At 39.1% G+C, this 13,901-nt stretch overlaps 5 protein-coding genes across 7 annotated transcripts in view; 3 read left to right on the plus strand and 2 right to left on the minus strand.

Annotated features, from left to right (window-relative positions):
- The window catches only part of LOC120426495 (cytochrome P450 9e2-like), a 1,860-nt gene extending 910 nt beyond the window's left edge, over positions 1–950 (minus strand). Inside the window, exons 1-2 of the mRNA XM_052707970.1 lie at positions 701–950; positions 1–640 (exon numbers count right to left, since the gene is read on the minus strand). Coding sequence (XP_052563930.1) covers positions 1–640; positions 701–912 — 852 coding nt within the window. The 5' untranslated portion in view covers positions 913–950. The remainder of the gene's footprint in view (positions 641–700) is intronic.
- Positions 1–13,901, plus strand: part of LOC120426498 (sodium-dependent transporter bedraggled) — a 96,858-nt gene that overhangs the window by 34,503 nt on the left and 48,454 nt on the right. For 2 of the 3 annotated variants that reach the window (XM_052707962.1, XM_052707963.1), the window contains exon 3: positions 10,609–10,650. The exons of the other annotated variant lie outside the window; for it this stretch is intronic. In XM_052707962.1, coding sequence (XP_052563922.1) covers positions 10,609–10,650 — 42 coding nt within the window. The remainder of the gene's footprint in view (positions 1–10,608; positions 10,651–13,901) is intronic. 3 annotated transcript variants of the gene reach the window in all.
- On the plus strand, positions 5,097–6,897 carry LOC120426508 (cytochrome P450 9e2-like). Its single transcript, XM_039591279.2, has 2 exons — positions 5,097–5,366; positions 5,430–6,897. Exons 1-2 carry the CDS (start codon positions 5,155–5,157, stop codon positions 6,820–6,822), a joined length of 1,605 nt encoding a protein of 534 aa, XP_039447213.1. The 5' UTR covers positions 5,097–5,154; the 3' UTR covers positions 6,823–6,897.
- LOC120426509 (cytochrome P450 9e2-like) lies at positions 8,335–10,087 on the plus strand. Its single transcript, XM_039591280.2, has 2 exons — positions 8,335–8,615; positions 8,676–10,087. Exons 1-2 carry the CDS (start codon positions 8,404–8,406, stop codon positions 10,051–10,053), a joined length of 1,590 nt encoding a protein of 529 aa, XP_039447214.1. The 5' UTR covers positions 8,335–8,403; the 3' UTR covers positions 10,054–10,087.
- Positions 10,577–12,414, minus strand: LOC120426494 (probable cytochrome P450 9f2). The gene is made up of 2 exons (XM_039591263.2): positions 12,168–12,414; positions 10,577–12,105 (listed from the first exon to the last, which is right to left on the minus strand). Exons 1-2 carry the CDS (start codon positions 12,377–12,379, stop codon positions 10,713–10,715), a joined length of 1,605 nt encoding a protein of 534 aa, XP_039447197.2. The 5' UTR covers positions 12,380–12,414; the 3' UTR covers positions 10,577–10,712.

Consider the following 13,901-nt stretch of genomic DNA (forward strand, 5'->3'; position numbering starts at 1 on the left):
CAAGTCAATCATATCATGCCGAACAATACCTTGACCTTCGCGAGTGCTCATAGTATCCCGGATGAGTTTAGTGAAGTAATCAGCTTGTTCACGATCAACAACGTCGATTCCGAGCATTGTCGTCAGCTTGGGGAAGAACCGCATTGAGGCTATCTTTAATATAAATCCAAATCCGGAAAAATTCACAATTCTTCTACCCTGTCGGTAAAACTCATTCTCGGGTTCTTTTAACGAGTTTACCTTCAACCCGAAGGCACAAGTCGCAATCACGTCGATTCCCAACCTCGAAAGAACGTCCTTAACCTCAATCTCAATCGTGCTTCCTTTGGCATTTGTTTGATCTTCAAGGTACTGCATCAGTGTCTCACATCCCTCCACCATCAGTCCAAACATCTGACGCATCTTACTCCCGGTGAACGCCGGACTCAACGTTGCTCGCATCTCCCGCCAGCGCTGTCCAGTCATGGCGAACAGTGATTTGGCAAACAGCTTGTGCGAATCATCACCGTCCATGTCCACGTGACCGAACATCGGTCGGTGGTCCACAAAGTGGTCAAAATCCTTAACCGCAATCCGCTTGATCAGCTCCGGATCACGGATGACGAAGATCGGGGTCGTAGTGTCGAAAAAACCGAACACCCTAGTGAGAATAACGTGTTTCAGGAATGATTTCAGGAATCACACGAACGTTGATACTTACCGAGCTGACGGATACTTGTCGTAAATTAACTTGACAAAGTTCGGGAAAGTAACCCTTTTCAGCATCAACGGTGCGGACGATCCCAACAGAGGGTAAACGGCCATTGATGGGATTGGTTTGTCGTGGAAGTACCCATTGTTTTTGGTCAGTAGATAGTACAGCAGACCAATGATGGTAACGAACGTGGTGACGTACAGCAGATCGACCTCCATCGCTGTTCGGCTGTGGCACGCGACTGAAGCAGCTGGGGACATGCGAAGGAATAATATAGCTACCTTATCAGACAAGATAAGATTGCTCTGAATGAAGTGAGAATGGCTCAAATTGTGAATAGTTTGCATTTTAAATCAAACGCCAAAAGTACTTCTCCGTTGACTTTGTTGAACTGTGCATAACGAAGTTCCAGACTAAACATAACTGGCTTAAAAAGCATGGCGATCTCGTTCATCATCATAACTAATAAAAAGTTAAATGGAGACATCGTCGCAGTAGGCGATGCGCAACATTGACCTTTGCTGTGCGCCTGCTATGATCAACTTAAGAATCTTGCAAGGCGACTAATGAAACACTATAGAGCAGTTCTCTACGGAATCGGACATTTTTCTTCAATTTTAATTTTTGTATTTTTCAATCCGGCTGAAACTTTTTTGGTGCCTTCGGTATGCCCAAAAAAACCATTTTGCATCATTATTTTGTCCATATAATTTTCCATACAAATTTGGCAGCTGTCCTTACAAAAATGATATGCAAAAATTCAAAAATCTGTATCTTTTGAAGGAATTTTTTGATCGATTTGGTGTCTTCGGAAAAGTTGTAGGTACGGATATGGACTACACTGAAAAAAAAATGATACACGGTAAAAAAAAATTTGGTGATTTTTAATTTAACTTTTTGTCACTAAAACTTGATTTGCAAAAAAACGAATTTGCAATCAAAAAGTACTCCAGTGATTTTTTGATAAAGTGCATTGTTTTCAAGTTATAACCATTTTTGGGTAACTTTTTTGGAAATTGTCACAGTTTTTTATTTTTAAAAAATAGTGCCCATGTTTGCCCACTATTGAAAAAAATATTTTTAAATAGCTAAGAAAATTCTCTATATTTTGCTTTTTTGGACTTTGTTGATACGACCCTTAGTTGCTGAGATATTGCCATGCAAAGGTTAAAAAACATGAAAATTGATGTTTTCTAAGTCTCACCCGAACAACCCACCATTTTCTTATGTCGATATCTCAGCAACTATAGGTCTGACCCAAGTAACTTTTTTTTCAGGAGTTCTACAAGAAATCTTCAAGATAGCTACAGCATAGCAGTTTGGACCGCGGTAGTATAAAACTCTCTTCAAGTACTCTTCCAAACTCCTGATGAAGTTTTGAAGAGAATTTTAGCCTACCGTGGTCCAAACTGCTATGCTGTAGCTATCTTGAAGAGCTCTTGTAGTACTCCTGGAAAAAAATGTTACTTGGGGATTTACAATGTTAAAACATGAAACATTTGAGAAATTTTCCGATCTTTTCGAAAAAAATATCATCAAAAATTTTAAATCAAGACTAACATTTCAAATGGGCGTAATATTGAATGTTTGGCCGGTTTGAAATGTTAGTATTGATTTTAAATTTTTGAAAATATTTTTTTTCGAAAAGATCGGAAAATTTCACAAATGTTTCATGTTTTAACATTGTAAATCGGACCTTAAGTTGCTGAGATATCGACATTAGAAAATGGTGGGTTGTTTGGGTGAGACTTAGAAAACATTAATTTTCCTGTTTTTTCCCCTTTGCATGGCAATATCTCAGCAACTGAAGGACGTATCAACAAAGTCCGAAAAAGCAAAATATAGAGAATTTTCTCAGCTTTTCAAAAATATTTTTTTTTAAAGTGGGCAAACATGGGCACTATTTTAAAAAAATTAAAAACTGTGACTATTTCCAAAAAAGTTACCCAAAAATGGTTATAACTTGAAAACGGTGCACTTTATCAAAAATTCACTGGAGTACTTTTTGATTGCAAATTCGATTTTACATCGAAAAATGAAGTTGAAATTTTTTTGCGACCAATATTTCGATTTTTTGAAAAAATCTGTATTGATTCAAAAAAATCATAACTCGGTCAAAGATTTTTTGCCCACTCTGGAAATTTCTGAAAAGTTGGCATTTTATGTCCTCTAAAACATATAAAAAAAAAAAAAAATAGTGTTTTTTTTGCAAATCAAGTTTTAGTTACAAAAAGTTAAATTAAAAATCTCCAATTTTTTTTACCGTGTATCATTTTTTTCAGTGTAGTCCATATCTATACCAACAACTTTGCCCAAGACACCAAATCGATCAAAAAATTCCTTCAAAAGATACAGATTTTTGAATTTTCACATATCATTTTTGTATGGACAGCTGCCAAATTTGTATGGAAAATTTTATGGACAAACTAATGATGCAAAATGGCTTCTTTGGGCATACCGAAGGCACCAAAAAAATTTCAGCCGGATTTAAAAATATCGAATGACCGAAATCTCAGAGAATTGCTCTATAGACGAACCTGATCTCTCCGTAGGGTGCTATGATGAGTTAGTGAATCATCGTCGCTACGCAAAAGGTGTGAGAATTAGAGCCACAGAAATTGAACTCCACCGGTTGAGTCGTTCTACTCAATTTACTTCATTGTGACGCGTTGATCGTAAGTTAACGGCTCATGCCTTGGGGTAGTGCGGAATTTTGTTGTTTGTGTGTTTGGTAAGAAAGTGAAATTGATGATTAGCGCGCTTAATTGCGTTCATCAACTTGATACTGCGACAAACTAACGGAGTTGGCTATTATGACGAATTAGAATGAAATGTGGATATCAGCTTTGCCAATAAATTTTAACAGAATTTTTAAGCTTGCGTAACAACAGCTGAAACTAACAGCTGAAAGCAACAACTGATAAGCGTATCTGGAAAAGAAAGCCTCTTAAAGTACATTTTGAGAGACACCACTGGTGATAACAGAACTTTTTCAGCACTTAGGGTAGGGTAGTTATCAATGAGACACTTTTGGTTTTCAACTTTCAACGATTTTTTTTTAATTTTTTCATCAGCATGTTTTAATGAGCCTTTTGTTGCATTTTTTTTCTTTTAGTGTGTTCTAACATTGACCAAAATATGAGATCGATCCGACATCTACAGCCAGAGTTATTCAACTGTCTCATTGTAGTCGCAATTGGCAGGAACAATGAGACAGCTGGGGAACAATGAGACACTCTACGAAAATCAATACTTTTCTAGTAAAACATCATGTTTTTGTATTGTTCCATTACAGGTGACTTGCCTTGAACATTTTAGAGCAATTTTGTCAACATGAAACTTTAATTAACAAAAGTTATACTATAAAGTATTTAAATTTTGTAAAATCCATATATTTACACCAAATAACTTTGTATGTTTGGTTGAATGAAGTTAAAAATCTATAAATATGCCAAAAATCACAGTAAATTCATGTTTTGAAAGATTTACACAGACTTTTTAATGTTTTATGAAGAAAAATCAAAGTGTCTCATTGTTACCCATGGGCTAAAATGAGTGGGGAACAATCAAACAGCCCTGGATTCTGGATATATTCTAAATTTTGGTCAAACCTAATGAAAGAACATTGCAGCCCAACTCAATCCCTATGGAACGTCGAAAGAAATTTGAAGAAATATTAGTCTTGGTGTAAATGGCAGTCTACGAGCGAAAAAGTATTTTTTGTCTTTAATTTACTTTAACACCCAAGAATCAAACATTTATGAAAAACTTTTCAAGGGAGCGTCCATAACCAAAGCCACTATTATAGCAGACGTGTATCCAGTAGATACACCTTTCCCCCAGAATATGAGCCTGATTGGTTGAAACTACGACTTGTGAGAGCCATTTTATCATTGTTCCCCGTGTCTCATTGATGACTACTCTACCCTACATGCCATATTTGGGAAACACCTCCCAAATGGGTTTATCAGTAGTATGATAAGCTTGAGAATTTTACTGATAAATAATGCAATTTTTCAATGCAATGTTTGGTATTGGTAGTTATCATCTCGCTATTTATTTTACCGAGCAGCACAAGAAGCTTCCAACAAATACTTTTCAAATAACATCAAAATTTCAATGGAAATGGAAGTTTGCTTAACTTAACTTAAAATAATGTAAAATATATTTCCGTGCGTTGATAATCATTTTAAGCATGTTTTAGCACGTTTAAATTTGTTTGAATGCAATCGACTTTCGATATTGCATAATTTTTACTTTCCATATAAGGATGTTTGATAACTGTAATATACATAAAGCTCAAAACGTGTCTTATCATGTTATCAATTTTAAATTTCTCACCTGCCATATTTGGAAACTAATCAGCTGTGAGCTGATAACGGCTACACGTTTCTTACTGCCCTGTAGCGTAGCCCAAAATTATTTCTTCTCAAACCACCGAACCGAAAAGAACCGGCACGATGCAGATAGATCTTGCGTACGCCGTACCGATAGTCGCGATTCTGGGCTTCCTGTACTACTGGATCACCCGGAACGATGACTACTTCCACGAGAAGCCGATTCCCTCGATGGCCGTTAAGCCAATTGTGGGAAGCACCTGGCCGATGTTATTCAAGAAAATCGCCTTCTCCGAGTTTGTCCAGAACAGCTACGACAAGTACGCGAATGCCAAGTATGTATCAAATAGAAATTGAGGTTCGTTTTGAAATGGGATTAACATAAGTTTACTCCACAGAGTGTTCGGGATGATGGATATGACAAGACCGATTTTCGTGATCCGTGATCCGGAGTTGATCAAGCAGGTTGGTGTGAAGGACTTTGAACATTTCATGGATCATCAGCCTGTGTTTGGAAATCCCGAGTACGATCATCCCAATTTGTTGGTCGGTAAATCTTTGTTCACGCTGGCCGGACAACGCTGGAAGACTATGCGAGCGACATTGAGTCCGGCTTTTACGGGGAGCAAAATGCGCCAAATGTTCGAACTGATCGTCGAGTGCAGTGAAAGGATGGCGACATACTACCGGGAAGAGGCTAAATCGAAGGGACCACAGGAGTACGAAATGAAGGATGTGTTTTCGAGGTTCGCCAACGATGTTGTGGCGACGTGTGCTTTCGGTTTGGCGGTAGATTCTGTAAAAGATAAGGATAACGAATTTTACGTTAACGGTAAAAAAATGATGAACTTTGGTAGATTCAGTGTGATATTGAGGATGATCGGATATCAACTGTTTCCGGCTCTGATGGGTCGCCTGGGCATTGATATGATCGACGAAGAGCAGAACAGCTATTTTTCGTCGTTGATCTTGTCTGCCGTGAAGGATCGCAACGAAAAGGGCATCGTTCGACCGGATATGATTAATCTACTGATCCAAGCGCGAAAGGGAACTCTAAAACATCAACAGGAAAAGGAACAAAATGAAGGATTCGCCACAGTAGACGAATCCGATGTCGGTAAAGTGCAGGTGTCCACCGATATGACCGATACGGAAATGGTTGCGCAGTGTCTGATATTTTTCTTGGCTGGTTTTGATACCGTGTCAACGTGTCTTCTATTCCTGACCTATGAACTTGCCATCAACCCAGAGGTACAGAACAAACTGTACAAAGAGGTGCAGGACACCCAAGAATCGCTTGGAGGAAAGTCATTGACATACGATGCACTTCAGAAGATGAAATACCTAGACATGGTAGTTTCTGAGACTCTTCGCAGATGGCCGCCAGCTCCGGCTATCGATCGTTTATGCGTAAAAGACTACCAACTGGACGACGGGAACGGACTTTCGTTCAAAATTGACAAAGACACGGCACTGTGGTTCCCTGTTCATGCGCTTCACAATGACCCTCAATATTTCCCAAATCCGGCGAAATTCGATCCGGAACGGTTCAGCGACGACCGGAAGGGCAGTATCAAACCAGGAACGTATCTCCCGTTCGGCATTGGTCCGAGAAACTGTATTGGATCGCGATTTGCACTGTCCGAAGTGAAGACGATTATTTACTACATGATGCAAAGCTTCTCGTTTGAACGCACCAGCAAAACTGAAGTGCCATTAGTACTCATTAAAAGTATGACTGATGTAATACCGGAAAAGGGCGTTCATTTGGAGTTTAGACCAAGAAAATGACGATTTTTATTTCTACAGTTTAAGATTTAATGTTTGAATGAATAATAAGTTAATATAAAACATTAAATAGTTTTTTTTAAACATACCAAATCTTTGTTCTTTGAATTATTTTCCAAAAACAAACTAGTCTCCCCATTCCAATTTTCTTCAGTTATTGTTATATGATTATTTACAGCGAAAAACATAAGTTCTTAGCTAACCCGTCAAACTTCGTCTTGCCACAAATTATCCAAAATTATCGCATAATTCTCTGTTTCCGAATTCAAAAAAATTACGCTAGTCATGATTTGCAATTACCGTAAACGGGGGTGACTTTGATAGGTTTGAGATTTTTCCGCAAAATGACGACTACAAATTAAATACGTATTGAATGATATTGAATCATACTGACCGTAGTAGAGAAGTGAAAAGTACTCCAAGAAGAACTTTTCATAAAATTTTGAAAAGTTTAAAATGTTAGTTAACTATTACTAAGAAAATGTTGATGAATAGCATTATTTAAATCTTCTCAAAGTGTCATGTTTTTCTCAATGAACATGCTTTTGAATCGGAAAACGGAATGCATTTTCGGATTGTTTAGACAATTTTCCGCTAGGGAATGGTAAAATAAGTTTGTAAATTATTAATATTATGTGTTTTTGAAACATTAATCACAAAAAAAACTCTAGAGTCATAGGCATTTTCAGTTGAACAGACTTCATATAAATTGTGAAAACTTTTGATTTTTGCTTCTAATTTGGCTTTAAATGCCATATTAATCGATAATTTTATTAATAATACTATTTTTGACGAATTTCAGGCAACATTTTAACTTTTGAACAATTTAACCTAAATTTTTATGTATTTTGTTAAAAAGCTTATAAACTTAGTTAACTAAATAACTTAGAATTTTTAACGTAACTATTTTTTAAACCACTATTAAAAAAATTTTTTTTTCAGAAATGGTGTATGGACCTTGGGTGGGTTACCCCAGTACATGTTTTAAAAATAATAATCTTGAGACAAACCTTCCCTAGTAACATTTTAGGTTTTAAGTAGGCCATAAAATCATATCAAAGTCACCCCGGTTTACGGTACACTCTTTTGTGTTATTTTGCGTGGAGCCGTTTTCGAGTTATACTGGACACACACACACACACACACACACACACACACACACACACACACACACACACACACACACACACACACACACACACACACACACACACACACACACACACACACACACACACACACACACACACACACACACACACACACACACACACACACACACACACACACACACACACACACAAACACAAACTTAATATTAAGCCTACAGTGTTTCCTTCATATCTAGGGTCCTTCCATAGCAATAAGAACTCGTTCATTGACATTTCCACAACGTTTATTCTAGTGTCGTTTTTGCTTATAATTAAAGATATCATTTATGCCTCGAAAAAAAAACTTGTTCAAGTTCCACCCTACCTAAATTTAATCAAAGCTTCCATTCATCAACGCTCCCCAAATTTTGAACATTCAGTTGACGTTGAGCTGCCGTACGGGACGGATCGCGAGTTCACTCCCCAAAACACCATGCAAATCGACGTGGCCTATCTCTGCGCTGGGACGTTAATCGCAGCACTTATCTACTATCTGCTGACTAAGAGCCATGATTACTTCCACAACAAACCGATACCGTCGATGGCCGTTACGCCGTTCCTCGGTAGCACCGGTCGATTAATGTTGAAGTGCTGCTCCTTTCCGGATTTCATCGAATCCATCTACAACAAGTACTCGGGGGCTAAGTGAGTACCTATAGATTAAATGACAAGGCAATTTCGAACGCTAAGCTGTAATTCTTTCAGAGTGTTTGGCCTGTTTGACACCATGATGCCGATGTTTGTGCTTCGTGATCCGGAATTAATCAAGCTGATTGCGATCAAAGATTTCGAGTACTTTATTGACCATCGTCCCGTTTTCGGCGCCAGTGACATCGAGCATCCCAATTTAATCGCCACGAAGACACTTTTCACGCTGACGGGACAGCACTGGAAACGCATGCGATCGACGTTGAGTCCGGCGTTCACTGGAGTAAAAATGAAGCAAATGTTTGAACTTGTGGTAGAGTGCAGCGAAAGCATGATTGAGTTCTATCGGAAGAAGGGAGCCCAAGAGTACGACATGAAGGATCTGTTTTCACGATTCGCCAACGATGTGATCGCAACCTGTGCGTTTGGAATCAAGGTCGATTCGTCTAGAAATCGCGAAAACGAGTTTTACAAAAACGGGTTGGAAATTGCCAACTTTACAAGCTTCAAAATGCTAATGAAATTGTTTGGATTCCGACTGTTTCCGGACTGGATGGCTCGGTTTGGCATCGATATGATCGGTCAAGAGCAGAGTGACTTCTTTTCGAAACTTATTAAGGATGCCATTAAATCGAGAGAGTCTGGTGTCGTTCGTCCGGACATGATCCACCTGCTGCTGCAAGCACGACAAGGTATGCTAAAGCACCAGCAACAAGAAGTGGAACAAAACGCAGGATTTGCTGCCGTTGAAGAGTCCGAAATAGGAAGGACCCACTCTACACATGTGATGACCGAGAACGAAATGATTGGACAGTGTTTTTTCTTCTTCCTGGCTGGATTTGACACTGTCTCAACGGCACTCACCTTTCTAGCTTATGAGCTAGCGCTGAATCCGGATGTTCAGGAGAAGCTAAGAAAGGAAGTCGAGGATACGAATCGCATGCTAAACGGAGGATCGCTAACGTATGACTCATTGCACAAGATGACCTACCTGGATATGGTTCTGTCTGAATCGCTAAGGATGTGGCCTCCAGCCTCAGCAGTCGATCGATACTGTGTGAAGGATTACGTGCTTGACGATGGACAAGGACTTAAATTTACCATCGAGAAAGGGGCAGGAATTTGGCTGCCAATTCAGGGAATTCATCACGATCCAAGGTTTTATAATAATCCGAAAAAGTTCGACCCGGAGCGCTTCAACGAAAAGCGCAGGTTGGAAATCCAACCTGGAACCTACATGCCATTTGGAATAGGATCGAGAAACTGCATCGGATCTCGCTTTGCGCTGATGGAAGTCAAATGTATTATGTATTATCTACTGCTGAATTTTACTATTGAAAGGTGCAATAATACAACCGTTCCACCGACCATAGTCAAGGGTTTTTCACTTCTGGCCACGGAGAAGCCAATCATTGTTAAGCTTCTTCCAAAATAAACATAACTGGGCATAATAATGAGTATTCTTTTAATATCACATAGATTTTAATAATTAGCGAAGTATGTTTTGCGGTTACTGCGGTTTCTATTATTAATATTCAATCCAAATATCTATTAACACCTTGTTATCTAATGAACTGTGCAACAATCCAAAGTCCTGTACTGCCCACCATTGAAAAAACGGCTAATATCCACTTTTGGCAAAAACGAGATATTAGAACCAGGTGGTAGAGGATGTTCCAACGCATCTTCTGCAACTTGAATTTCACTAAAATAGTGTTTAGGTTTGGCTGCCGATGCGAAAAACCAAACGGCTAATATGCCACTCTTATGGGAAATTGCCTTGACGGAGATTTGGTGACAAACACTAAAACGCGTTTTTCTCGGAATACTTGATTTGGCATAATAGCCGAATTTTCAATTATGGGCAGTGTAGCAATGTGCAATTCAAATCAAACATGAATCATTGTCATCTTAAATGCTTTAATATCACTTTCTTATTACAAATTAAGGGTTCCACATTGATTTACAAGTTTTATTTGTTTATTTTCAGATTATTCAAAAGATTTCTTACGCTATGGAAATGACTATTCAGGTATGTCAAGTTTGTTCACAACCCGACCTAACGCTACGCAACATTTTATTTCCTCTCTTTGATTAAACTTTTCGTGGTTTAAAGTTCACATAAACTCCCTTCTCAGGACTCATGGAAAGTCCTGTTTTGAGCTGCAGTGGAACTTGCGTGTTCGACGTCTTTTCGAAGCTAAAGTTCATCAACATGTAGTACACGATTGCCTTAACCTCCATCAGGGCAAATCTCGATCCAATACAGTTCCGTGGGCCGACTCCAAACGGCAAGTAAGCATCAGGATTTATGCTCGCCTTGTTCTCGTCACTGAACCGTTCCGGGGTAAACTTTTTGGGGTTTGGGTAGAACTTGGGATCGTGATGCAACCCGTGCACCGGGAACCATACTCCCGTTCCCTTTTCGATTGTAAACTTCAATCCCTCTCCATCGTCGAGCACGTAGTCGCGCACGCAAAGTCGATCCACTGCGGGAACCGGTGGCCACATCCGGAGCGATTCCGTAACGGCCATGTCCATGTATTTCATTTTTTGGAGCGCGTCATAGGTGAGAGATTTTCCGTTAAGGGAACGTTTCATTTCCATTATTTCTTCGTAGAGTTTGTTCTGCGCTTCTGGATTCATTGTTAGCTCATACGCTAGGAACGTTAGACAGGTGGACACTGTGTCGAATCCGGCCAGGAAGAAGATCAAGCATTGCGCAATCATTTCACTTTCACTCATGGACTTCATGACTTGAGCTTTACCCACATCGGATTCCAATACCGTGGCGAATCCTTCGTTTTGTTCGTTTTCATGTTGATACTTCAACGTACCCTTTCTAGCTTCAATCAGAAGATTTACCATATCTGGCCGGACAATTCCGTGGGACTCCCTTGTTTTTACTGCATCTCTGATCAACGTAGCAAAGTACGTATTTTGTTCCTTGTCTATAATATCAATCCCGAGCTTATCCATCATTGATGGAACGAACCGGTATCCAAAAGTGCGTAATATCACATTAAATCTTCCAAACTGCATCATTCGCTTGCCCTGCTGATAAAACTCGTTATCTTGATCCCTCGACGAGTCCACCTTGATACCAAAGGCACACGTCGCAATCACATCATTCGTGAATCGCGAAAATACATCCTTCATTTCGTACTCCTGCGATCCGCCCTTGGTCCGAACTTCGTTCTGGTAGAACTTGACCATGTTCTCGCTGCACTCAACGACCAGATCGAACATCTGCCGCATCTTGGAACCAGTAAAGGCCGGACTCAGTGTCGCACGCATGTTCTTCCACTTTTGGTCCGTCAACGCGAACAGGCTTTTTGGGAACAGGATATCGGGATGGTCGGTATCCGTTCCGAAAATCGGTCGATGATCCATAAAGTGCTCGAAGTCTTTCACGCCGATTCGCTTGATCAGTTCCGGTTCACGAATCACAAACATTGGGATATTGGCGTCAAAAAGGCCAAAAACTCTGTGAAATGATTTACCAGTAATCAATACATGGTCACTGAACTTCATGAAGGAGAAACTTACTTCACACCAGCAAACTTGTTATACGCTCGTTCGATGTATTCCGAGAAGGAACACTTTTTAAGGTACAAATCAGCGGCGCTGCCCACAATTGGCTTGACAGCCATCGAAGGGATTGGTTTGTTATGAAAATAGCCTTTATTTTTCGTCAACCAATAGTACACAAATCCAACTACGCTAACCGCGGCAAGAACGTACAATAGATCTACTTCCATTAGTTTGCGTGTTGCGGACAGCGAGTCCAATTTATTACTTAGACCCAAATTTGCTTTAAAGCTCTATTTTATAAGAACGATATCTAGGCAAAGATAAGAGGGTAGCTTCCCAATAAGGAATTCCTTATCATCGCGCCGTGAGTTTTCTGATTAGTAACCAAAATGGACAGTCATGGCAAGCATTTGATGAGGAATGAAAAAATAACGACACGATTATTTGCAAGTCAGGGACAGTTGTAACAAATATTACAAATCGAAAATTTCATAGTAAGAAAGTATGAAAAGTACATTTTTGCAATTCCGTCGTGAAACTACTTACAATTCCTGTCATTCTCGAACGACGAAACAGTCTACTTTTCTCTACCAAAAATAACAGAATCCCTTTTCAGCACTTGTTAAGAAAAGTTGTACTTATCAACATTTTTTGATTTATAAACGATTCGTTGATGGATATTTGTCCTATAATTCTGTTCGAATTGTGTTTTTCGGAATTGCAAAAAAAATGTATGGAAATCGTTGCAAAACTTGACTTTTTCATCACTCGTCGTATTGATTCAACTCGGTGAACCTCGTTGGGTAAATGAACGACTCGTGCTGAAAAAAATCCCCTTTTTGCAACTTGTTGCATAAACTACTATATCGCAATTTTAATCATAGTCGTCGAATTTTCACCACTGTATATGATTTTTATGGATAATTTCGGATTTCGGTACATCAATCGAACTCAAAAACCATGCTTCATCAAAATTAGTATCCAGTATATTTTGCTGGAGACGCATGGTGAATCGAAAAATTATATCTCACCATTTTGAATATGTTACGCTAAATAAAAAAAATAGCTTTGAGCTCTTTGGTCTCAAGACCTTCAAATCAGCAAACAATGTTTTCATTTAATCTTTAAGTCTTTTCAACTATGTTTCTTTAATATCTAAGCTAGTATTTTATAATTAAAGCACAACTAATTACCTTTCTTTTGGATCGTGGAAATCAAGAATAAGACCGGAGGTATGATTTTTTGAAAAATGTGGTTTTAGTAAAATCGCAACAACTTTTGCCCCACTCTAATCTCCCTTATAGTTTAAACTCGTAGACAGAATTGACTTTTAAATAACTTATGTGAATTCAAAGTGGGGTCGTTGTTTGTTTTTAATAATGCAAATCATGTATTTTATTTGTGTAACGAAATCAAAAAAATCAAATTATTCGCTCTACAGCATTGCCGGGGCGTTCTCGATTGCAAGATTCCTACTCGAAACTAGGTGTCCGAAGGCTTGATTGTTGAGGCAATTGCAAACCTCTTTTTACACCTTAGCTTCCATCCACCCCGGGATTCGAACTGACGACCTTTGGATTGTGAGTCCAACTGCCTACCAGCGACTCCACCAGGACAGGACCCAGGGAGACGACTTCTACACCTGGACTGAGCTAACGACCTAACTTTTTTAGGTTGGTCCGGGGCCAACATTTACTTCCCGCCCGACGGAAGGCGTGATCAGAAAAATCTCGTCTCAAAATTTGCCAC

The sequence above is a fragment of the Culex pipiens genome, chromosome 2 (assembly GCF_016801865.2).
Source record: "Culex pipiens pallens isolate TS chromosome 2, TS_CPP_V2, whole genome shotgun sequence".
Lineage (NCBI taxonomy): Eukaryota > Metazoa > Arthropoda > Insecta > Diptera > Culicidae > Culex > Culex pipiens.